General features: G+C 31.5%; 2 protein-coding genes across 2 annotated transcripts in view; one reads left to right on the top strand and one right to left on the bottom strand.

The window, feature by feature from the left end:
• The window catches only part of LOC139487740 (von Willebrand factor A domain-containing protein 3A-like), a 36368-nt gene extending 24014 nt beyond the window's left edge, over window positions 1-12354 (top strand). The window contains exons 24-33 of the mRNA XM_071272781.1: window positions 5299-5396; window positions 6049-6167; window positions 6741-6883; window positions 7212-7356; window positions 7789-7933; window positions 8468-8619; window positions 9175-9301; window positions 10009-10106; window positions 10531-10583; window positions 11153-12354. Coding sequence (XP_071128882.1) covers window positions 5299-5396; window positions 6049-6167; window positions 6741-6883; window positions 7212-7356; window positions 7789-7933; window positions 8468-8619; window positions 9175-9301; window positions 10009-10106; window positions 10531-10583; window positions 11153-11202 — 1130 coding nt within the window. The 3' untranslated portion in view covers window positions 11203-12354. The remainder of the gene's footprint in view (window positions 1-5298; window positions 5397-6048; window positions 6168-6740; window positions 6884-7211; window positions 7357-7788; window positions 7934-8467; window positions 8620-9174; window positions 9302-10008; window positions 10107-10530; window positions 10584-11152) is intronic.
• Window positions 12355-14118: 1764 nt separating this feature from the next.
• LOC139487737 (dynein axonemal assembly factor 5-like) lies at window positions 14119-26841 on the bottom strand. Its single transcript, XM_071272779.1, has 10 exons — window positions 26152-26841; window positions 21125-21367; window positions 20739-20825; window positions 19338-19570; window positions 18397-18606; window positions 17947-18090; window positions 17039-17207; window positions 16155-16453; window positions 14817-15165; window positions 14119-14364 (listed from the first exon to the last, which is right to left on the bottom strand). Exons 1-10 carry the CDS (start codon window positions 26780-26782, stop codon window positions 14240-14242), a joined length of 2490 nt encoding a protein of 829 aa, XP_071128880.1. The 5' UTR covers window positions 26783-26841; the 3' UTR covers window positions 14119-14239.
• Between the last annotated feature and the right edge of the window lie 46 nt (window positions 26842-26887).

Genomic DNA, 26887 nt, shown 5'->3' with positions numbered 1-26887 from the left:
TTTTTGATTCTTTAGTAAAACCAATTATGACCTATAATTCAGAAGTAACATATTTGGATACATATATTTCTTTTCATCGAGCCAAAAGCAGAGCCTTAACTTCAGGAAAAGAAATTAATCAACTTGATTTTATAGACAAAACCCCCATAGAAAATATGCATCTTAAATTTTGTAAATCTACTCTAGGGATAAGAAAAAATGCATCCAATTTAGGAGCAAGAGTTGAATTAGGAAGATTGCCTATAGAATGTTTTATTAAAACACAAACCCTTTTATATTTAGCTAGACTATATAATAATAATATTAATCCATTATTAAAGGAAGCTTTTTCTCTAGCACAGTCTCTAGATTTCTCTCTTACTCATGGTATACATATGCTAAAAATATTGCCAAAGAGACTAACGTTGACCTTAATATTCTTTCTACTTGTAAGGACATAAAAGATGTAAATAAAATAAAAAACGATATAAAGTTAAAAATGAAAAATAGATATGAAGATTTAATTCAAAATAAATTTCAAAACATCGATGATAAAAGTAAATTTTTTCTCTATAAAAAACTTAAAAAAGATTACAAACTAGAATATTATCTAAATACATCTAATTTTCAGATAAGGAGATTAATCACTAAATTTAGAATAAGTGATCACTCCCTCTTGATTGAAAAGGGGAGATATTTTAAAATCCCAAGAGAGGAACGTCTTTGCCATAAATGTAAAATACTAGAGGATGAGAAACATTTTTTACTATATTGTGAGTATAATAAAACTCTAAGAAATGAATTTTTTCATCACATATGTACAGAAAATAATAACTTTAATAATTTAAATGAAGAAGAAAAAATTCATTATTTACTAAATCCATCATCGCCTTTACAAACAAATAAGTTAGGATCCTTCTTGAAAAAGTCATTAGAACTGAGGGCAGGGGACTCTTAACAACTTGTTTGTTGTTATACATTTTAATGCTGTTGATATTTTGTATGTTTAATATGTATGTATATATGTTTATTGTGTTTATTGTATTAATATATGTTGGTCACAAACTGTAAAGTTTATATGACAATAAAATATTTGATTATAAATACAATGTTACCCTATTGTTTCATAAGGGTGAATGTTTGGTACCATTAAAACGTTTAAACCCGCTGCAATTGTTTGCACCTGTCCTAAGTCAGGAATCTGATGTTCATTAGTTGTCGTTTGTTGATGTGGTTCATAAGTGTTTCTCGTTTTTTATATAGATTAGACCGCTGGTTTTCCCGTTTGAGTTGTTTTACACTAGTAATTTTTGGGGCCCTTTATATCTTGCTGTTCGGTTTGAGCCAAGACTCCGTGTTAAAGACCGTACTTTGACCGTGTTAAAGACCGTACTTTGACCCGTAATGGTTTACTTTTATAAATTGTGACTTAGATGGAGAGTTGTCTCATTGCGGCACTCATACCACATCTTTTTATATCTACTTAATTGAAAACAACGTTTTAAACCTATGATTGCGTTGGATAAAAACCGCAATTTTTATACGTGTGCATGCAAAAAAAAATTCATGGTAAAGGGGTCTAAATACAGCACAAACAACATTTTCCCAAAAAAGACCAAAACTGTGAAAAGGTATATCTTAACAAAACGGGTATTAGTTCAGAAAAAGCTATCGTTAAAGATTTATTTTTCATTTGTCATGCACATTTCATATAACCTTTTAACTGAATTTAAAACTTATACCAAAGATTTGATATCCACATGTTAATCAATACATAATTTGAATGATCCGAAGACAGACTATTTTCACAAATTTGTCTATCATGGAGGACGTTATAATACTTCATAATTTGATGCTAAATTGTTGAAAGCCAGGAGCTTCTGACCTATCCCATGGACCCTTTACAAGGGCAACCGGAATTATGCCTCCCGATTCTTAAAATCCTGGCCTATGACTATTGAAATGTATAGTAACGCCTTATACCCTAGAATTTGGTATTTATCGTTATTGGTTTTCTGCTGGTTGGATCCACCAACTCATTTTAATGTACCGTAGACAATTAATCGAGAGAATTCGGCATCAACCCTGATACTTTAATTATTAAATATACATGCTCCAAGTCAGGAACCGTTACATTAGTGCACTTCACAATTATTTTATTTTTTTAGCCAAAAAAAGGTCCAAATTTTTTTAAGATTGTATTCAGTCTACGCTCCCTTTTTCAAATATCCTTGAAACGCCCCTGATTGCATAAGCGACACGTACATGTATGGAGGTCTAATCTTCATCTATTAATTGGTGCCGTAGAAGGTCCACCAGAGTTATGAGCGAGGATTTCTTGGCAAATAATAGAAAGCTCAGGGTTAGGATTCATAAAACAGAAAAGGTAATATGGCAAATATTCATGTTTATTTCAAACGCAGAGAGGTACAACCGGCACCCTTAGCCAAAAATAATTCTTCTTTTTTCTTTATGTGCCTTCGGACTTTATGTTTTGAATTGTAGTTCAACTTTCTATATATTTGGTATTTATTCTATAAATGTTGGTCCAACGTGGTACAAATCATGTAATGCAGGAATTTAGTATTTTGGAGTTTGGCAATTTCTTTTTTTAAGGCGGGGACTCCAAGCAGACACCATCATGTGTAACTAACGGCAGTGTAGATTGTATTTTTAAATAAAGAGAGTTGCCCCTCCTGTACATGAATTTATCGATTAGAAAGCAATATTAAATTGGAAAGTCTCATTCAAGGGATGAAAATGGAGGGAGCAAAAAGATGTGTTCCAAACGAAATATTTGTATCTTATGAACTTTTACAATAATTTAAAAAAAAAAAGTTAGACTAAATGTGAATGGTCTTCTTTGTTTCTCCCATGCCATGAAATTGCCTCCGTTGAAAGTTTGTAAATATCCCATAGAGCAAATTACACGGATGATAAATATTGACCATTTGGTACATTGTCGTGTTCTAAGCGACACGTGCATGCAGGTCATAAATTAATTTGTTGAATGAAAAGTATAACAACACTTCAATTGCTGTTCTTTATTCTAAACTAGCTATGAAGCCCTAAAAAATTAGCCGTTGAAAACTCATACTTCACTAAACAAGAAAACCCCTTTGGTTCAAATTATTAGTGTTGAAACTAGATTAAGCCATGATGCAAATGCCCCACATGACCTGTGGTCTGTTGATGAAATGGTAGTATACTATGATAAACTGATGAATATATGCATTTTTCTATTTTCATTTAAATTATAGGTTTTATTTTATCAAACTATTTTACTAAAGTAATCGAAATGTAATCGATGATAACATCATAATTTTTGCTATAATCGATTAAATTACGATTACATGTAATCGAAAAAATGGTCGATTACAGATTACTGTCGATTACTTGAAAAAATGTAATCAATTACAATCGATTATGATTACAGATTACGATTACCCCATCCCTGCTTCATACTATGCCATATGCTGGTGCTCGTTAAATAGCTTGTGAATCACCGCCTCTCCCTGGGTAATATTCATTGTCAACTTGATATGTGTCCATACACCGGAGTTAGGCTCTCCTATCAGGGGCGTAGCTGAGTTAAAATAAAGTGCAAGCATATATCGCCGAAATTTTTTTTGGACCATTTTATGATGAAAATGATAAATCCCCTATCTGTTTCTTACTATACCATATTTCAAGAAACGATAGTAACATCCTAGTGGGTTTCGTAATTTGGAAACCCGGAAACAGATAAGACACAAAATGACAAGCAAAAACTTTCAACATTGAAAACTAACTACAGATGAAAAACACGGACCCCGAAAAAATGTGGCGACCTCCGGTGCTCCGAAGGTAAGCAGGCTCTGCTTCTTGCAAGACACCCGTGGTGGTTCACACGAGGGTCATTTTAAAATCAAATGAGAGGTTTCTACGACAACGGTAGAAGGTCATTTGTAACACAGATACCCTAGGTGAATCAATAGTCTTTTGGACGAAATGACAATGGGAATACGAAATCGAACGGCTACTTTTAAGTCTTGACTTATAAGTAAGGGAAATAAATCTAAGATGTTTTCAAGGTGATTTTATTGAGCCTGTATCATTAAATGTTAATACTGCATGTAAGACTTAAACTTAAGTATAGACTAGTTAATATCCAAAGTCCATATATCAATTTTTTGCCAAGGCAAATGATCTCAGAACTCCTCGGTGTCAATATCCATTTCTCTGTGAACATGTTTGAGGGCCAACGAAGATAGTTTGTCCTGTACCATGGTTGAACGGAGATAAGTTTTCAGTCGGCGTAATGAACTAAATGACCGTTCGGTAGTTGACGTAGTTACTGGCATTGTAACTAGGATTGCGAAAATTGCAAATATTGAAGGATATAGCTCCTTATTAGTCACTGATAGAGAGGCCTTCAGAGATTTGGGCTTCTCTATAACATCTGGACTCGACCAGCGTCTCTGCCATCTCTGTACATCTGAGTTAAAGGTTCCTTGATTGTCTGTCAAGTCGTGTCTATATGTTTCGTAGTATCCGAAATTCAATTTCAGGATTTTTTTTTTGTTTTTTGTTGTTGTGAAAAACATGTGCAAGCAAATGATTTTTTGCGTAAAGGCAGCTACGCGCCTGCCTATGGAACCGTTATTTTATCGTATAATTACGTTAATCCTGAATTTCATGACATATTAGCCACTGGACATTGAGTGACCACTATGCGTCTCTCTTCCAAGCATGTTTACTGTTTAATCTTCATTATGAAATCCACAATAATATATGATGCAAAATTGTAGATTTATTTTCTTGATATACATTGAGGTGCTAATATGTGTATGCGTTGGCCCTTGAATTGGAAAACGGTAGCGGTTTATTATCTCGGCATCTGTATACATATCTAGTGGGGTCGTACGGTCTCTACATATTCTTTCTCTACGTAAGTGGCGTATGAAAAAAAAAATTGGCAACGCTGCAATCATTTTATAAATACTTAAGATAATCGTAAGAGTGGTCGTAAGTATTTCTTAGACACTTAAGTGTGGATAGAGGCACTCTTAAGTTTACGATGAAAGTTGGTCGTAAGTTTTGACGTAAGTTCTTTTGTGAAATTGGTTTTTGACTTAAGACTTGACGTAAGTGTAATCTTAGACTTACGATGTTTTGTGAAATTGGCCCCAGGACTTAGTAGAATGATAAGTAAAATGAGGTCATGTTTTATTGATAATGACAATACTGTTAGTCTGTCAAAATGAGGTCATGTTTTATTGATAATGACAATGCTATTAGTCTGCCAAGAGTTAATGTTTTATTTTTATTTGTTTATAGGATCTGTATATAAGAAATATCCTGGAAATAAATCTGTAAGAAAGAACATCAACCGCATTATTATACCAGATATAGAAGATGTTGTAACTACCAAAGAGGTTAGCATCTTATAGAAAATATATAATGCCATGATTACCTTTGTGCACACCATGGATGTCAAAATTGTGTGAATCAAATTATGATAGATAAATAATTATCAAAAGGGCACTGTATTGCAAAAAAAGTACAAAGGCATTTCTGATTTGTGTTTTTTTATAGGCAGAAGGATGTGGCTAATGGCATTAAGGATACAGCACTCTTCTGAATTTAGCTATTTCATCAACTGAGTTCTTTTAACTCAACAAAAAAAGTTTTTTGGCAAAAAAGTAGTTGTTTTTATCAAATTTAGTCTTAGAATTTTAAAAGTCCTTTAAAAGTGGGACGAAAGATATCAGATGGACAGTCAAACTCATAAATCGAAAATAAACTGACAACGCCATGGCTAAAAATGAAAAAGATAAGCAGACGAACAGGTGTTTATTTGTTATTTGACTTATAATTGGGACAGTTTCTTCATTTTGATGTTATCTTGATAAATTAGTGTAACTATACAATAAAAAGTTCATACAAATAAAATAAAGTAGACAATTGAAGACAATAAATTTCTAGTGGCTGCACAGTCTTGGATTTTAATTTCTCTAGTAAAGAAATTACCTGGTATATGAAAAATGTTAAAATATTATATTACATTGATGATTTTGTATATTTTAGTGGATGAGATTGTACAGTTTATCAAGATTGAAGCTGGACCTGAACAAGCTGATTTCTGGACCTGATTGTAAACATACAGAAGACAATGTCAAGGCTTTACATAAACAAGTTTCGGCGAAGTATGTTTGCATTTCTGTTTTCAAACTACTATAATTTTGATTTTGTGATTGAAACCTAATATATAATACATAATAATTTGTTATAAAATGGTTTCATTGATAATTATCCAGTAGACTTCAAGCTAAAATTATTTGAAACAACCAGGAAAACTTGGAAAAATAAAAAAATCTGGGGAAAAACCTTGAAAGTTAACAGGAAGTTTTAAAACAAATTGAATTACCTCCCTTGTGCTCAATGATTCCTAAAAATTGGTACCTGTATGTTAAACAGATACTCATGAGCACATTTTGTGGGTGAGAAGAATGATAGAGTTGACTCCTGATCTCAATCATGCTTGATGCAAACAGTCTTAAATATTTTGCAATGTTATGTATCACTGATAATCCTGGAAAAACCCTGGAATTTCCTGTCTGAAAAAGAGTGGCAACCCTGTATAATAAATAAAACCTGGATAAACTGTTTTCCGTTTTTGTTGTTGCTTTTTTTAAATTGGAACAATAACTAAAGTTTAGACTTATTAGAGATTTTAGTATAATTGACATACATTTTCATACTTTTCATGCTTTGTTTAGATACTGTGAAATATTCCCAAGTATTAATGTGAAAGGAACAATAAAACATCTACAGTTATTACCACATGAACTGAAGGAATATGAGGCACAAACTGAGAAAGTATTAAAGAGATATTTAAAGAGATTACAGTGGTTATTAAGTGGTATGTAAACATAATTTTATATTTTGAATATTACACCAAACCAGGAAAAATTTATCATTTATTCATCATGTCAAAAAATCTTTTTTTCTGAAAAATAGTTCTGGCGCAATATTTGGATAAAACAATTAATTATAAATGGGATTAAAACCAATAAGTTAAAGTCCCATAGACAAATATTTTCTCTCATCTGTACTTTACATAGATCTTCATGAACTTTTTATGAAATGTAAATGAATTAACAATGTACCGGTACAAGGATCAAATAACTGACGTTGCATAGATCGAATATTTGCAGTTAATTATCAAGTTGCTGTGTTTATGCTTCCAGGTAGCAGGAGAGTGTTTGGAAATATAGTTCATACAAAGTGTATGATCCTAGTAGATACATCAGGATCTATGGACCCATACATGAATGAGCTCAAACAAGAACTGGCTTCACTTGTATGGGATCAACTCTACAGGCTTGGTGCTAGGTCAGTATATTGAAATTGGTCAGCTGGGTGTAAATTTAAACAGAAAACTATTTAAAACAATGATAGCATTCAGCAATAAAAAGTGTTCATTTAAAACACTTGAGAGAAATAGAGGTAGATTTTTATTGCTAAGGTTGATTTTTGTAACATTCAGTTTTTGATAGCTCTTATTTAGAACATGTATGTTACCAGTTGCATGAATATCTGAATAAGATTGAAATATTACTTTTCTAAATGAGTATTCATCACAATTTGTTTAATAGGATTAATTCAAACAGAAAGATTACATTTCTGAGCAGATCACCTGATGCATGATGAACATTTGTAATAGATGGAAAGAATAAAAATAAATCTTTTTTGAAAGTCATTTAATATAACTCATAAAGATGAAAACACTTGATTTAATAACATCTGATTTTTATTTCATTTCAGATTCAATGTTGTGAGGTTTTCTGGAAATTGTGAGAATTGGTTTGACAGATTGCAGCCAGCTACACAAGAAAACTGTCATGATGCTGTCAACTGGTCATCAAAGTTTAAAGCTTCAGGCAATACATGTACATTGGAAGCACTAAAGGTGGGATATTTACTTGGAAATACTTATGTGCAGCTATATTACATTTATACTTGTTCTTAAGTTTTATGATATTTATAGATTATCGTTGATCATCTCAACGAGATTGATTTCTCGCTTGAGCTGGTACAGCGAAAGTGAGAAAAGCAATCGAGTTGAGATGACCAATGATAATCTGTTTATCTCTATTTTATCTATGACGACGTTGTCAATTTCATGTCAATTTGGTTAGCAACGCCACATGGCCTCCTTAGTTTCTAGCGATAATTTTTCAATCTCAAGCGAGAAGCATGATATGAAAATTATCACAAAAAAAGATCAAAAGAAAAATGCACAAAATAGCGATAAACCTGGATCTATCTGTTTTAGTAAACCTCTTGTTTAGAAGCATAAACAAAACATTATGAAATTAACAGGTTCCTATACATTTATAGACTTTGTTTTAGTGATAAATGAAATGATAAAAAAAAAAGAAATTAAATTCACCGATACATTAAAAATTGTAATAAAAAATGCATTTATTTCATTATTTCATAGATGGCTTTTGATGATCCAGAAATAGAAGCTATTTACATGTTAACTGATGGTAAACCAGATACTAGTACATCACTTATACTTAGAGAGGTCGGAGAGTGGAATAATGAAAGAAACATTCAGATCAACACAATATCATTTAACTGTTCTGATAGGTGAGTGTGATACACAAGTGCTTGATGCATACTAAGAGAAGGAAGGGGATGGAAAAATGATTTGGATTGACAGTGTTCATAAGATTGACACACTTATACTCATGAATACTTAAAGAGGGAGAAGAATAGAAAAATAAAAGAATAGCTCAAATCAATGCAATATTGCCATAGCCTTTAATTGTCAACAATTTCAATTATTATGATCAGTATTTAAATCTTCAATTGAAGTAACCTCAAGTCTCACAAGTAAGTTACAAAAGACTTCATAGGAAAAATCTCAAAAAGCAAGAATGAAGAATATCAAAATGAACACTTTTTTAGACAACTTGAAATCTTCAGCATGTGAGATTTTCAGTTGGGGACATGACTTATGCAAGTTAGAAACAACCCTACGAGTGTACTGGAGAATTGAGGGAATGCATATGTAAAATAAACACCTCCCCTTTACTTATTACTGTCACATTTTTATGATTAGATATAATTTTTAAGTGAAAGCTGAACTATCTGGATATTTGATAATAGAAAAAGGTGATATTTATTTATTTTAATTTACAGCACTGCCAACAATTTCCTGAAGTTATTAGCCACACAAACAGGAGGAAGATTCCACATGTGCCACAGTGATTTTGATGCTCAATTATTTGCACACAAACTACTAACGGAAGGCTTTGGAGATACAGAGGTAAAACAGTAGGAATGCTCAATACATTACACAAATACATATATATGCTGTAAAAAAATCACAATTGTGACTATCATAAACATAGGTTAATATTTTATGAACAACAATGCATTGCTGACCAGTATAGTACTATATATTAAAGATATATAGAGAACTGCAATGCTTTCTAGAAATGAACATATAAGCTGAAAGTAATTAGATAAATCATTTTTTTTGGCCTTGCAGATATGCAAACAGAGAGACTTAAGTCTCTGTTTTGTACGAAGGTTTGGTGCCTGATTTTATTTGAATAAGTTTTCCAAAATATTATATATAAAAAAGAAGATGTGGTATGATTGCCAATGAGACAACTGTCCACAAGAGACCAAAATGACACAGACATTAACAGCTATAGGTCACCATACAGACTTCAACAATGAGCAATGTAAAACAATTTCAAACGAGAAAACTAACGGCCTTATTTGTATAAAAAAATGATCTATATATGCACACTTGACTAGTTTTTGTATTTGCAAATTGCCTTTAGTATTGTCCAATAAATAAAATAAAAATAAGAATATATAACTCTGGTCCAACAGTAATCAGACTTTTAGATTTTATTTTTTAATACACCTTTTTTGGTTTTTCTCAATTTAAAACAATTCAGAGTTGGGCTAAAGTTGCTTTTATGGATTTGTTTTTATTAAACTCATGTTATATTTTTTCAGTATCCACATTTACCTGAATTTGAGGGTGATGATCTACGCAGACTTGGACAAGAAATAGCTCTTGCTAGAAAATACTTGGCCCAGGCAAGACAGTACAGGTATGGATTGTTATTGTGAGGCTGATTTTTATGTTTTTGTTAATTTGAAAATTTAATGTTATCTATATTGACATGGAAATTATATCAAACAGGAGAACTTATAAGTAAAAAAAAAGTTTAAAATGAAATTAAAACAGAATTTTTTAGATTAAGAGTTTAGTAAAATTCTAGTCTTTACTATACAATGACTTCATTTAAAATCTGAAACTCATACATTGAAAAATGGTTAAGATGGATTTATCATTGTTAAAAATACAATGCAATTCTGATTCTGAATCTGTTAAAATTTTGGGCCAAAATATGAATAGTCAAAGTTTGGAAATTAATTATGAGTTATCTAATGAATATTTCATTGTATTAACATAAAAGAATTTTCACCCTTGTTTCTGCTTTGAAATTATTCATATTTTTCACTTTCTTATAGATCTTTGTACCAATCAAAAGTGTCAACAAGTGAAAAGCCTGCATCTAATAAAGGTGAGCATAATCAAACATTTTATTTGCAAAACAAAGCTAAAGGTATTGTAAGCAAAGTTCATAATTTAATTACTTTTTTCTAGTGTAAAATAATTGTACTTATACAGGCAAAATGCCACACATGTGCACATTACTTTCACATGTGTGTCACAGGAATGTGTTAGAAACATTTCCTACAATGCATGTGACACTTGTGTTGAAAATGCATATGATACACATGATTTAAACATTTTAAGCAATGATTAATATTGTCAGTCAAGAATTGATTACTTTCATAAACATATTATCTTATATAAAGGATTTATGTAAGTTCAACTGCAATGAAATCTTGTAAATAATCTTGAAATAGAGGCAGATACAATATTTCTTATATAACTTTTTAACACTTCATTTGCAATAAGTATACCAAAGATGTCAAGTGTCCAGTTTTGAAAGCATTAGAAAAATCCTAGATAGTACCTGGGTAAGAGTATCTTTTTACTGTTTCAGTGTCAAATTGGTTTATAAGACAGCAACATTTCCTGGATAGATTAAAAGATTATTGTAAAACATTGACATTTTATTTTCAGGAAATGCTCCTCCTTTCATAGTAGGGAGACCAAGAACTTCGGCCAGATGAAAAATTAGAAGTTGATGGACATTTATAGTGCATTTTATCTTTGAATGAGATCTTTTTATTTCGAACATTTATATGGAGAAAAGATCTTATTTGACAGTCTGTGATATATTTTATTAAAAGGCAATTTATATTTTATATTTTACAACATTTTATCATGTTTTGGGTAATATATGTACATTTTGGATGAAATTTTATTTATTGAGTCTTATTGTGATAAGAATGTTAAGAGTTGATAATTCTCAATTCAAAATGGTATTTAATATTTAAAACAAAGTACAATTGGCATATTGAAGGGAACAATAACAGTAAGTGTAATTATCTTATACTGAATATGTTTGTGAATTATCACTAGAGTATTTCAGTGTTAATGTTATGTTTTAAGTTGTATTGTTTATGTTTAGAATTAGCTTAACACATAGTTACTCAGAAGCTTATTCTTGGCGAAAAACAAAATGAAATATTAAATCAAAATAAATTATAAATGTAAAATTCTGAGTTATAAGCTTTTTAGGTAGAAAAAAAATCTTGTTAGATAAAAAAATATTAGAACTCTTTATGAATTTCATATTTAAACTTAACAGAATTAGAGAATCTCTGAATATGGGAATGAAGCTTCTATTATTTATATAGGTTTTGATACTAAATGTTGTATGAATAGAAACTTGTACAAATTGTAAACTGTTTATTGGGATATTTATGCCTCCTTGTTTCTTCCTGATCTTCATATACCACATGTCAATCAATTATAATTAATTTTCAAGATTCTAATGGAAGTGTATTAGACAGAAGAATTTTTCGGAAGTGAAATATTAACAGTAAGGTGTCAATCATCAATACTATGAATTCATTTATTTTCGTGGGTATCAATTTTCGTGGATGGAGGATTGTGGATGTTTTATTTCATGGTTTTGCCAATCTCTGCATGCAAAAACCTATAGAAAATTTGTAATTCTATTAACATTTGAATTCATAGTTTAGCAGTACCAACAAAAACCAACAATAATAATGAATCCACAGTATATCAAAACATGTCAGGCATGAAATTTTCCTATAAACGTTTATCATTTGATTATGCATGCTTGTTGAAACTAGTCTGTGAATGTATTTTACAGTATTTGTTAAAAATATACAGAGTAAATAATAGTCTATTAATTCTTTTTTTTTGTTCATTGGTCACATGCAAGAAATTTCATTAACCATTATCTCAAATCATTTCAATTTGTGAAGAATTTTTAAAATCCAGTAGTGAATTCCAAAATAAAGTCATCTTGAAGCAGTCTCAAGGTATCATGCTCTCTAAGGGTGTAGTAGGTTGTGTGTTCCATGCCAGACTGAGTATAACTAATGACTAATTTTTTTTTATTTGCTGCATCTCTGCTAAGCATGCCCTCATTAATATGTAAGAGCAAACAAAGACTGATTGGCTTGGAATCAGAAAAGTGTGTTGGGTAGGGTGACAAAGTTTTCTAATGTACTGTTACCTTGTGAACTAGCATGTACAGCTTAGCATGATGGTTCAGTACCAAGCAGGTATATCATATTGCAGTAACATATGTCCTAAATGTGCATTACTTTTGTTGATGGATGTTACAACCATCCTATATCATCATCTAGCAGGCACAACTAGATTGCACCTGTTGTAGTACCAAGCACACCCCGCTCGTAATTTTAATTTAAACATATTTATTTATAGTGGATTGGGAAACAAGTTTTGCAACTTATATTAATCCCTTTCCACTTTGAGGGTGCAAGTGCTGCCTTGTAGCGGCATTAGCCTGCTCTTTTTCGAAATCTACAAGGGTAATGCAAAGTAATGCAAACAGGAAGTGGGTGTCTGACAGATCTAATAGTGCTCACATATTTATATACATCATAAGTTGCTAACTTGATATAAAGGATTTCCTGAGAAAAATGTGACAAATATTTGTTTGAACATAATTGTTCTACACACGCTGAAATGTCTTCAGCATAAAGGTTTTACTACTAGCATCACATAAACTTAACATTTTCAAAGATCCATGACAATGATGTCAACTTCAAATCAATTTTGTCGGACCTGTACTCCATTGAACTATTCCATACACCGAATATAGTTGACCTATTGTTTATGTTAATTGAAAAACAGATAACACATTAACTACTGAATTTTGAAAATGAGCTCAAGGTCAGATGATACCTGATAGACAGCTATGAATGACTTACTTTTATTCCACACATTAAATATAGCTGACCTTTTGCTATTAGTATTTGAAAAACAGACCAAAACACAACATTAATTAATGAACCATCAAAATGAGGTCATGGTTTCATAAAATCTATCATAAAGACATGTACACCTTACAATGATTTGATTCTCCAAATATAACGACCCTATCGCTTGTAGACCTTGCAAGAAACCCACATCTCAAATATAGCTATTCCATAATTACTCATAATTAGTATTTCACATGACAAAAACTAAGTCTTGATTTTTTTCCAAGCAATCATTGAACCATAAAAATGAGAACAATTTCAATGGACACTTCATGACATAAGGCAACTGCATACAAGGTATTGAGCATCCAAGTCTTCTACCCTCTGAAATATAATGACAGCTTTATACAAACAGTTTATGGTGTAGCTGCTGCCGGAATGTAATCCCTATGACTCACATTTCGAAGCTAGACAAGAGACTATGTTTCATTTGTTCCTTGATAATAATGTGATTGATGTTTACATTCAAGAATAACAAATAAATGGTCTGTCATAAATGAGACTAAATCAGGAAACAAGTATTAGCCTTTCAAAAAGGGCTAGTCGTCTCTTAGCTGATGAAAATCATGTTGATTGTCTAAGTCCATAAAACTTTGCCATAACAAAAATACAGCTGAATACCAGGTACTTTTAAATAGTTGTGGATTTCAAAGAACTCATTAACTCAGTACTGAAATGATTTTATGAATACAAATAAAACTTGACATGATATGGTGTTTGAACACATCAGCATATTATAAATTAATAGATAAATCTTTAATATTTTTTCAGTATTAAAGTTCCGTTAAGAAGATTTAAATGTCTTTATAAGTTCTTCACAGTATCTATTTGTCCGATGCTTGTGCTTGACACCTTCTATTTCTGTGATTAACATCTGTGGAGAGAATTTTCCTGCTTCTTTAAGTACCTCTGAAAAAAACCACAAAAAAACAAATAAATAACATGACAAAGTAATCATATACATTTCTTCAAATAAAAACTTTTTAAACAGCTTATAACATCTTTTTAAAGTCATGAAAGCAAATAAGGAAACACTGGGATATCAGATGTACGAGATCTTGGTCATGAAACATGATAATGATCTACTCTGACTTTTATAAGGATTTGTATGACTGACAGTCTAATTGTGGAAAGTTACTAGAATAAATGTGTCCTATACTCATCAATGTAGTATCCGATTTATAAGAAAATTTACTCTTGATTCATAAAAGCAAGCCTTTTCTGAAACTAGACTGATTTTTCAACAACAAAAAGAAATTTATGCACATTTTTGTTAATCTTCTTCAAGATTTTAAATAGTAGTTCTTTCACATAATATCCACAAGTCTGTATAATTTCAATTTTAAAAATGTTCTACCTACCTAGTATTGAGTTCTGTATTTTAGCATCAGGATCATCTAGATGCACCAGTAGACCTTTATAAATAGACTCTAGGTGTAGCCTATACTGATCTACCTTGTATTTTCCTTCAAAACATTCCAAATATGCCAGGAATGTTTTAGATACAACAATTCTAATCTCATCACTGCTATCATCTAACCGCTTCAGTAACTCTGGGTAGAAGTTGTACAGATTGTCCTGGTCAAGGGAACTGTTCATGAGCTCTAACAGCCTTGTCATCACACGACAGGAAACCAGTCGAGTATTCTTGTTGTCACTATCCATGGAGGTTTTAAGTTGTGTGATTAAATCTTCAACAACAGGTTGCATCTGAAGAAAACATTGGTAATATTTTAATACAAAGGAGTGGGGGCATTAAGGCCTAGTTCTGGCCCAAGAAAATAAAATGTTTGATAACTATTTCAAATTGGCATAAAAAGTTAAGAAATGCATAGGGTCAAGAATATAAATGAAAAACATAAAGATTTTTATCTGATGATGTCACAATTACGTCATATGTACTGTTTTCACAAAAACAATGAAAAAAATACAGAATTTATGCACTTTTCTATCTTTATTTCCGTCTTGGAAACATTGTGCACAGCCAAAAAACAGCAGAATAATTCAACAGAAGTTTTGTCATAACTATTGACATAACCTCACCAAGTATAAAGTTGTTTCTTGGGTACGCACATACTTTTTCAATCTAAAATATACTTCAAATTTGATGAAAAACAAGGAAAATCACAAAATTTTACAAAATATGCAAATTAAGTCATGATTTGTTGAGATGGTTACTCGTTCAATGTAAAATTTATATTGTTTTTCTGAATACCTTAAACCTCAAGTTTTCAGTAATTTAAGAATATATATGATAACTTTTTAAATTTGCAGTAATTAATGGGCCAAAGAAGGATCTTATTGCCCCTACTCCTTTAATCTTGTCCTCAAATTGGCCTAATACCCCTTTATAGGATAAAATAAAAACAGATATCAAAGTATAAGGTAACTTCAGCATTAACATTACCAAAAGATGATAATATGAATTTAAAAAAAAAAATAATGTGAATCAATGAAGTGTAAAATAAAGGCTAGACTTATTTCCTTTACACAAAATGGCTGCAAATTGATTGATGTTATTCCCCGTGTTAAATCAATGTTTTTGTTTTAGAAAATGGAATACTTAGAATATAAATGAAATGCTTTTGCATATTTAACCAAACCACTCTTTATCATATATTAAAGTATCAAATTACCATAGGTTACATACAAGATACCAGTTTCACACTAAAATCAGAAACATTAAAAAATTTCCAAACCTTTTCTTTATCCAAGACTCCACTTTGTAACAATGCCCACATACAAGACACAGCACTAGTTCTGATAGCTGATGCTATTCTTCCTGCTTGCCACACCATGTTGGGTATAACTATATCCCTAACTACGATCACTGATATGTCTCCAAACTTTCCTTGGGAATCTAATGTCTCCTTAGCATTCATTAGGAGTTGGGATAGAAGGCTGAAGAACTTAACCCTCATCTCAGCATCCTTCTTTGGGTCAAGACAGGGTACTAATATGGCCATAACTTCATCTAACAATTCTCCAACAATTGGTCCTATTTGAAATTTTATTTTATGTATAAATCAATAATTTGTTTAAAATATCAACCAAATGAATAGGGAAATAATCTTCAAAATACATACATGTATCAAAAGTGCATATATAAAAGAAATCAAAATTTGACATAAATCATACTACATATAAATATAAAAGTTGCACATATGTCATGCAATGTATCCCAATCATTTAATGACCGACAAAAAAATACATTCAAACTGGAAGCAACCGCCCTTCAGAAATGACAATTTTCATAGGCTTGTTTAATATCATATCATAATTTCAACATCTTAAGTTGATATCAATCAATATTCAATTCTGACTCATTAAAAGATTTATCAATAATTGGAATTTCATAGACATTTTGACTTCATCCCATGTTACTGCAATCATACATTTTATCACAGTGATCTTTAACAAATTTTGTCAAAGCAATTTATGTATGTTATTGTACAATTAGAGCTGTCACTGGTCTCCATAGTAACACAATATATAGTCTTTAAAAAGAAATATTTGACAACACAATATACTGAATCAACATCTGAAAAGTGCAAACAACCACATAACTGAAAAATCAATTTACCTGACTCAATCAGTAGAGTATCTAACACAAGTCTTTCTGGTGTATGTGTATTCCACATGACATAACTATCTTCAAATGAATTAATCAATGGCTTAGTATGTTTTCTGAATAATTCATCTTTTGTTGAAAAGCCTTCCACCTCTGACAACTTGCCTAGCAATGTATGAGCCTGTAACAGAGATAAAAACTCATTGTAGTACATTACAAAGCTTTCTTTTATATTTTTAGTACTAAATTCAATTGTGAGTTGTCTCCCCTTCCATTTGAAACTACAAGGTCTACTTTAAATCGTCCAACTCAGTTAGTAGAGTCTGTCGAGTTTACTCCACTGACAACTGACCCCCACAAATCTGGATTTTGAGGAAGCATCTGAAATTTGAACCTCAATTTACTCAAAAAGTATATTTCCTCAAAATCCAGATTTGTGGACGTATTTTTCCTTTCGATAGAAATACATAACTTTGTTTTAAAAGATAAACAAGAGCTGTTTTTTTGTTAAATTATTTGAAAATTATGTGTTATTTTTTTATGTATATTAATCAAATTAAAAAAAAATGCACTATTTACGTTTTGATGAAAATTGGTACACATAATGTTCTTACGTAATCAAACCAAATGTCATTTTTAAAAAGAGGGGTCCATTAACTCTTTTTAAGTTAAATCAGTTTGAATGATAAAAATCAGTCGAAAACTGCATCTTTTCCCGATAAGTCAATAAATAAAACAAATAAATAACAATTTATGTTAGCAATGTCATTACCTCCCCTGTAACTGTATTGTATGCCCTTAAGAATTGTGAATGAATTTTGAAAAAAATGTCTTGCAAATATAATTTCATAATGTATTTATCAGTATAAATATTTCTTGACCAATATTATACACAAATCTGCTTAATCAATATTAAATACCTCTTCAGCTGTAGATTCTGCCTGTTTAAGAGCTATAACAGTTATCAGTACATTGAATATAATCTGGCCGACATCCCTCACGTCTGTCTGTCCAACCTCCATCATTGTACCCATACATTTCAATAACTGTTGCTGTAGTGGAGTCTGCAAGTACAATCATCAATCTAATATCAGTTTAAGAAGTCCAAAAAATTCTTTAAATTAGATGGTTTAAAGTGTTGAGGCAGAGAAAAATGGATTTTCACAACTATAAGCCAAGAACTGTCATTGTCTGTCTCTTGGGTTTATGTATTCAATGATCATCAATTAATATAAATGTGAAAGTTCTTTTGTAATCAAAACCTTTATCTAATAATATAGTACATGCGGGTTTTTTTCATACAAATAACATTTTTAAGCCATAAATAATCTACAATTTCAAGACAAGAAAAAGTAATATTATTTCAATACCGTAATAGATAAGCATATATCAGGATTTGCCAGAGTACAACATATGTCTGATAGATATGGCTTCAGTTTACTTCTTTCTGTTCCTTTCATGATGTTTGCTAGAATCATAAGTGATGTATATGACTGTGTTGATTTGATGTTGCCTTGTACTAGTTTCCACCAGACTTCTGGCTCCACAAAGTAACCTACAAGCTCTGCACTTCTCTGTACCTGTAATTTAAAATTTATCAACTTAGATCAAACCTATAACCATGATCACTGTTGTATTAATTTACCAATTACTAGATCAAACCTATAACCATGATAACTGTTGTATTAATTTACCAATTTAGTAATGTGTAAGGTTTCCTGGTAAGTTTTTATATTATTTCTAGTTGATATATTGAAATATCAAATAAGTTATCAGAGTCTGTTACTTTTTCCAGTATTTGTCAAGTAAATGATAGTTACTAAATAAAAAGTCTTCAAGAAATTAATAAATCATAATATATATGTATCAAAGTGCCTTCTTAGTATAAAAGAAAAAAATGAATTAAATGATCAGGCTGCCGTTTTTTTAAAGTTGGAATAGTTTTACATTGACTGTGTCTATTATGGTTTACTATCAGGTATGGGTTTTGTTCATTTTTGAAGGTTGAACAGTGACATATATTTGCTTATGTCATTTGGTCTCTGGTAGACAGCTGTTTCATTGGCAATCATACCATATCTTCTTATTTTCATATCAAATAGAAAAAAGAGAACTGTTAGTTGTAAAACTTACATCTTTCATATATAAATTCATACAATTTTATTACTTACTATAAGGTATGGGTTTTGTTCATTGTTAAAGGTTGTACAGTGGCCTATGTTTGCTTATTTGCTATTTTTGATAGTTGTTTCAATGGCACACCGTGTTATTTTCATATCAAATAGAGAACTATTAGTTATATAAAACTTACATCTTTGACAACTTGTACTTCCTGGTCTGCACATGCTTTATTCATACCAGATATCAATGGTGTCATGTGTTGGGTTATGTAATCCTCAGCATTAAGTAGTAGTACATAGAGCAGTGATGCAGATTTGAGACGGGTGGGTGCCACCCAGTCCACAATATCCCTCATTAACCCATTGACTATCTTTGACAGATTTCTATTTACTAATACCCGACATCCAAGGTTGGGTCTCTCCACTAGAAAAAATTTAATCAACACTATGTAAGGATATTATTGACAAAACAAATTGTTCAATGAATCTGGTTTTCACCAATATTTGATGACAAATACGATGTGTCATAACTATTAATAAGATCTGCCAAAAATTAAATATCTTTACTTATACTTCATTATTTATCAGATATCTGAGATAGATTACATTCTCTTTTCCTTTTGTTTGAATTGTAGCAGTGTAGAACAATTGATTTCAAACTTCACCAATCACCATACTGAGAAGTAAATTAATTTTTAAAACATGTTGCTTACAATGTAGAGAGATTCTTGGCTGATATAAGATTAATATTTCAAACAAATTTTGAAGTCTGCTGGTGCTTAATATAAATTAAAAAAAAACGTCAACATTAGTGAGTCTGATATCTGAAGCTATTGTTTAAGTATCGAGTATGACCGTCAACTGAAAAAAACTCATCAATAATGCACGCCTTTATGACGTCATTTACCAGATAGAGGGGATCGCCTGTATCCCTGCACTATAAACGTTCATCAAGCGTCTTAGTGATCGTCATTGTGCAGGATAAACTAGAAATAATATTTGTTCTGTAGGCACTTAATCACAATTCCCTAAAGACAGCAGTGCTGAAAGACAATTATGAGAATTCAATTTATCAAATAATTCAGGCAATATAGCTTTATAGTTTCCAACCACTCGATCAACATTGGAACAGAAGTGACAACGCCCCCAAACCCCGAACGATGTTCATTAAATCCAAAGTTTTTGGCGTAAATCAATCAAACTCGAAAGTTGTCTATTGCAAGTATAATTTATTCATTTTCTTTGCTATATTGATAATAAGAGGCGGGTGCCACCAGGTGACCTCCTAAAGGTAATTGGATTTAAAGTGAAATTTGAAAGAGAAATAATGTGCTCCTGTATGATTTTTTACTAAAAATCAGCCATAACCTTTTACTACAAATCAACAACAACCAAAGAAAAAGAGGAAAGCATTTTTATTGTTGGTTATTCATCAGTGTCATAGTATATAGACCAAAACCAAATCTTTGACCATTTCTGCTTTGTTAGTGAGCTTCTTGTTGCACTTTGAAATTTTGTAATACTGTACTTATTATTAGAAAGGTTTCATATATTTTTAAACCATAATAACATATATACCATTATATACTAACCATTTGGAGGATAATGACTTGGAGCTTCTTTTTCAAAATCAAGTTTGTCTTTGAAGTCTTTTTCATTTTCTTTTTCAAATTTTAAGCCTGAAAAGACATTTAAATATGCATACAGAATGTAAATAAATATTTGTTTGAAATATAATGAGATTCATGACAGTAACAAAAATGTTTTCATTTTCATATGTTAGATTGATATATCTATAACAAAATATGCTATTAACATTCAACTGCTTCAAAGGATACAATCACTGCCTTTTAAATAAAGGTACATGTATATTTAGATAAAAAAAATCATCTTACTTTTTAAGACTTTAAAATAGTTCTTTGCCTTTATCATGATTCATGAACATTTATTTGAAGCTGGTTATAATATTGCTACTCACCTACATCATACCACAATGAGTCTGCCACTTCCTGAATCTCAGGTTGAGTATCTGATATCCCAGTCAACAACAGTGGCATTAACTTATGATGAAATGAGTACCTATCAGGCAAATCTAATAACCAATGGCCTGTTACTGTAACAATAGCTTTTCTGACAGCAGGGGAATCGTCAAATAATCTTTGGGCAAAGTGAGACACAATTGTGTCCACTGCTTTTCCATTACCATACTGAATAACATTTCCTGTAAAATAGACAGGAATATAAAAAACAACCATGCATGCATATACTCTGAACTAGAGCTAGTCCGAATGGGCTTCTCTTTACTGTTGATTTTTTATTCTATTTTCATTCCTCAATATCGACACATTCAGATCTTGAGTTTTATTTTAATTCAACCTGAAATTCAGTTAAAATCTAAAGAAAAATTAAAGTCAAAATGGTACATTTTTGTACCTTAGGTTAAGAAAATTGTCCACATGTTTATTGATCAGTAAGTTTGCCTTAAACTACATGTACATATACACTACAGCTCAGGTGGATTTTGCTTTGTCCACCCGTCCACAGTGGGAGTGGGCACCGGGTGTGCAAAATTGTTAGCTTGTCCACTCTGCCCACCCATAGGAGTGGAAATTTGTGTTTAATTATAGTCAATTGTGTAAAGATGATAATATCAGTGAAAATACACCTACTTCATGTAATTGCAGTAATTCCGAATATATTTATGGACCCATTTCCCATGTTATAACAGGAGATCTTAACATCGTTCAAGACCGAGAGTTAAAATCATTCCTCAGTAAAGGACCTAAATATCGTCCCCCGTCAATTATTAATTGGAATGAGTGTCGTAATATCATCCACGACTCACTCCATACTTACTGTATGAAATGGATAAAACGGGAAAAAGCTGACAAAAAATCTTTGGACTCTTTTTTTAATTCAGTAATGAAGATAGTTGATATACGTATTCAACATTTTAAAGAACATTTTACTATTAACAATAACCACAATAAACCTATTTCTCGTATCAAACATAAACTCAAAGAACTAGCCAAGGTATTTATTTTTGTCCCAGCCGATAAAGCTGCTAATAATATTATTATTGTTTGACGTAAATTTTACATTGAGGTTCTGAAAAAGGAAATCACCAATTCACCAACATTCCAACTTACTCCATTTTCAGAAAACGAAATCTGTAACAAACATAAACTTTTAGTCACCGCTTTACAAGCAGAGCCAAATACAATGAAAGTCCCAACTATGTATTGGCTTCCGAAGCTACATAAAACCCCTTACAAATATAGATTTATTTCGTCTTCAAGCCATTGTTCAACGACTATATTGTCTATTCTTCTTACCAGCACACTTGGTACAATTAAAACCCTGATAATAAATTGTTCAAATAAGGCCTTCGAAAATAGTGGAATAAATTACTTTTGGAGTGTCAAGAACTCGTTGGAAGTACTTGATAAATTGCATGCTTATATTGGTGATTTTGAATCTGTTCAAAGTTTTGATTTTTCTACCCTGTATACCACATTGCCTCACATTCTCATTAAGAAAAAATTCACACACCTAATTAAATGGGCATTCAAAAAATCAGAATGTGAATATATATGTTCAAACTCTTTTAGGTCATTTTTGAGTAGCAATAAACAAAAAAACTATGTTAATTGGACATGCTTTGATACTATATATGCCCTTGAATTTTTACTAGATAACATTTTTGTTCGCTTTGGGGATTCCGTATATCGTCAGATTATCGGAATTCCAATGGGGACTAACTGTGCACCACTTATTGCGGACCTGTTTTTGTATTGTTATGAGTTACAATTTATGACAAAAATAAGCAAAGACCCATCGAAACAACATCTGATAAACAAATTTAATAATACTTTTAGATATTTGGATAATATTTTGGCTCTCAATAATGACGACTTCAGTATGTATATTAATGAAATTTATCCTGTTGAACTTACTTTAAATAAAGCTAATACTAACAATGACCACTGCCCTTTTCTCGATCTTGATATCTATATCACTAATGGAAAGCTGAATACTAAAATTTATGATAAAAGGGATGATTTTTCATTTCCTATCGTTAATTATCCGTTTTTAGATGGTGACGTTCCCTCGTCACCATCTTACGGTGTTTATATATCTCAACTTGTATGATTCGCTCGTGTATGTAACAATGTTTTAGATTTTAACGAGAGAAATTTATGTATTACTGAAAAATTATTACACCAGGGTTTTCGATATCACAAACTAGTCAAAACATTTACTAAATTTTATCATCGGTATAAAGACATCATTCGTAAATATAGCTCAACATGCAGACTTCTAATACGTTCAGGTATTTCACATCCAATTTTTTATGGAAATATTCTTTATAAAGCACAAAGGTGTCAGTATTCACCTCAGAAACTTACAAAACCTTTGAATAGACTTATTAAGAAGGGATATAATTACGATACTGTTGTCAAGTCATTAAAGATTGCATATTTTGGCGTTAAGGCCAATTAAAATTAATTGATAGATTTTCATCCCCGCCCGCCCCTCTGAAATCGTCCCGCCCCGATTTTTTTTATTTTGCAAAATTTACGATTTCCGGATTTTGTTCATTTCCGTTACCGGTAACCGTCAATAATTTCGTTTCATTCGAACTTCCTGTTTATAAAATTTCGATTTTCATATTTCTTGTTTCGAGTACTTTAAAACGATTATGTTGACAAAATCTGCTGCTCAATGATGACAGTATCATCTACGGAGAATATAGAAAGATTACCAGAAGGGCATGAAATATTCGGGTTACGAGTATTAAATACGCTGTGTCCAACGCAAATCGCGGTATGTCACAAATTGGAAATTCCTTTCATCAGAAAATTGTGGATTTATTTAATAATACATTGACTTTGTGTAAGCAAATTTGGGCTGTGAATGATTTCCAAAGTGCAAGAATCGTGGAACAAATTGGTAGAAAAAAAAAAAGAGTTCAAAAAGTCGGCAAACATACACATTGTGTACTAGAAAACCCTTAGATTTACCTATGGCTATTGTTTTTGTTTAAAAACACAAAATACCATTTATAATGTAATTATATATGCGTCACTTCTTTCATAACTTGAGAATCTTAAAAGTGCCAACTTTACTATTCCTGGCAACACTTGTTTGAGTGTTCATTTCATTAATAATACTTGTGCCGCATACCATTGCATTTGCATAAGTTTATGGGGACTACAAACCATCGCTTAGAGAGCAAAATAAATTTGGAGTTGGTAGTCAAATGAATAGAGAATTTCTCCATGGTTTTACTGTTTGCTGAAAATATGTTTCTAAAGTAGAAATTGCATGTAGAACAGTCCGCGTTGCAAATTAGAGATGTTTATTCAAGAATTATGTACGATTTTTTATACATGTTTAAACATTTACATGGTATAAGCTAAATTTTGTAATTATAACACTTGCATATATATGAAGTTCACGCCACAAGAAGGTTTCAAATTGAATAAAATTTAAAAAATAAAATCCTCCCACCCGCCCCATTTTTTTCAAAACTTTGGATGAAAATCTACTAATTAATTTTAGTTGGCCTAATATTGAGTCACTGATAAGTCTTTGCATCGGAACTAAACACATTTATTCTAAAAACAGTTGTTGGCATGACACGGGTTATGTTCTTCTCATATATGTTATGATAGTATGATACTAAACCCCTAACGGGAAGGATTGTGCCTAATGTTCATATGATGAAATCATAATCTTTCAATCAGTTAAATTGAAGTCTGGAGCTGGCATGTCAGTTAACTGCTAGTAGTCTGTTGTTATTTATGTATTATTGTCATTTTGTTTATTTTCTTTGGTTACATCTTCTGACATCAGACTCGGACTTCTCTTGAACTGAATTTTAATGAGCGTATTGTTATGCGTTTACTTTTCTACATTGGTTAGAGGTATAGGGGAGGGTTGAGATCTCACAAACATGTTTAACCCGCCGCATTTTTGCGCCTGTCCCAAGTCAGGAGCCTCTGGCCTTTGTTAGTCTTGTATTATTTTAATTTTAGTTTCTTGTGTACAATTTGGAAATTAGTATGGCGTTCATTATCTCTGGACTAGTATATATTTGTTTAGGGGCCAGCTGAAGGACGCCTCCGGGTGCGGGAATTTCTCGCTACATTGAAGACCTGTTGGTGACCCTCTGCAGTTGTTTTTTATTTGGTCGGGTTGTTGTCTCTTTGACACATTCCCCATTTCCATTCTCAATTTTATGCAATTTCTTTTGTTTAATCAAAAGACTTGCAAGTACAATCAATTGAAAAAAGTAGATAAGCAATTATAATCAATATTTTTACAAAAAAAAGATAATAGCTGGAGTGGGCACGGGTGGAAAAAGCAAAATTCACACGGGTTGTTGTGTACCTGCCCATAGGCAGTACCAACATTGTATGTAAAGTAGAAAAGTTTATCTGAGACAATTTATTGAGCTCTAAGATAGACATATTTAATTCAGAAACCAACAGTTTTTGTTTTATTGGAAGACAATCCATTTCGCTTCATCTGTTGAAAGTCCTGTTCAAGTGGACAAATGTAGTTTGTAGCAATGTAACTGTTCGTATTTAGTTATAATGGTAAAAATTTATATTGGCAATAATATTGCACACAGTATAATTATGCTTGGTCTAAGATCAAAAGTGTCACCTTTTTAAAATTCCTAAGCATTAACAAAACATGACAGACAGATGCAATGATGGTTGGATGGACAGACAATCATAATTGTTATGTCCACCGCAACATGTACTACTTGTAGCACAGATGACTTTGTTCATTGTTGAATACCATACTGTGACCTATAGTTGTAAATTTCTGTGTCATTTGGTCTCTTGGAAACATTGGTCTCATTGGCAAACACACCAAATGTTCTTTCTTATATTATCCTAAGACTGTAAGGTAGGTATACATAGACAAATGGTAGATAGATACATATATTCTGTGCACTTTCTTTTTCTTTAAATAAGAACAGATACTTACCAATTGTTTGAATGACAAGTGTTCTAACTTTTGAATGCTGGTGAGTTATGGACATCAACAGTGGTTTGATTAAAGTTTCAGACTGCATATGAAAATATTCTGGTACTGATTTGGCTATGGCAGAAGAACATCGACAGCTTTCCTTCTTTACTTCAGGGTATGCATCTATTAAGGTTCTTTGTAAGATCTTTATAAAGTCATCTAAGAAAATATGAATATCTTTTCCAGAAAATTCTACAATATCCGAGCAGAATTCCACTAACAACAATCTCAATTCTTCTGAAGGTTCTGTGATGTCTTGTTGGCCTAATCTTTGTACAAGCACTGGCATAATGTATGGTAAAAATCTCACTGGTTTCTCTATAACTTTGCAGTAATCTTTTACTGTACTTATTGCCAGGTTTCTGCATTTTTCAACTGGATCTGAAAAAGCTTTCAACAATGGTTTAATGATTTCGCTTAATATATGAGTTAATTCGGACACTTGTAACGATGGATTTCTGTCCAAAGTGTCCTTCCTAATCCCTTCTAAAGCTTTCTTCCTAGTATTTCTGTTATCTTCTGTTAGGCAATTGATATGCCTTGCAATTCCTTGCAGAGTAGCATTGGAATTTTGGTCCAAGCTCGCCATGTTGTTGATCGCAACGCCTCGATTTGGATTCCCTTTGATAAATGATAAAAAGTCAGAGAAGTAACGAAAGGTCTTTCAAAATTGCTATAAAATGGAATCTTCTTT

Source organism: Mytilus edulis, chromosome 9, assembly GCF_963676685.1.
Source record: "Mytilus edulis chromosome 9, xbMytEdul2.2, whole genome shotgun sequence".
NCBI classification, from domain to species: domain Eukaryota; kingdom Metazoa; phylum Mollusca; class Bivalvia; order Mytilida; family Mytilidae; genus Mytilus; species Mytilus edulis.
The sequence above is the reverse complement of the archived record's forward strand: the minus strand, read 5'-3'. Positions and strand labels throughout refer to the sequence as shown.

Coding starts and splice junctions, on each gene's coding strand:
- LOC139487737 (XM_071272779.1), bottom strand. CDS start 26,782: ATGGCGAGCTTGGACCAAAATTCCAATGCTACTCTGCAAGGAATTGCA. Junction 20,826..21,124: donor CTCATTGTGGTATGATGTAG/GTGAGTAGCAAT, acceptor ATGTCTTTTCAG/GCTTAAAATTTGAAAAAGAA. Junction 17,208..17,946: donor CAGAATCTACAGCTGAAGAG/GTATTTAATATT, acceptor TCTCTGTTACAG/GCTCATACATTGCTAGGCAA.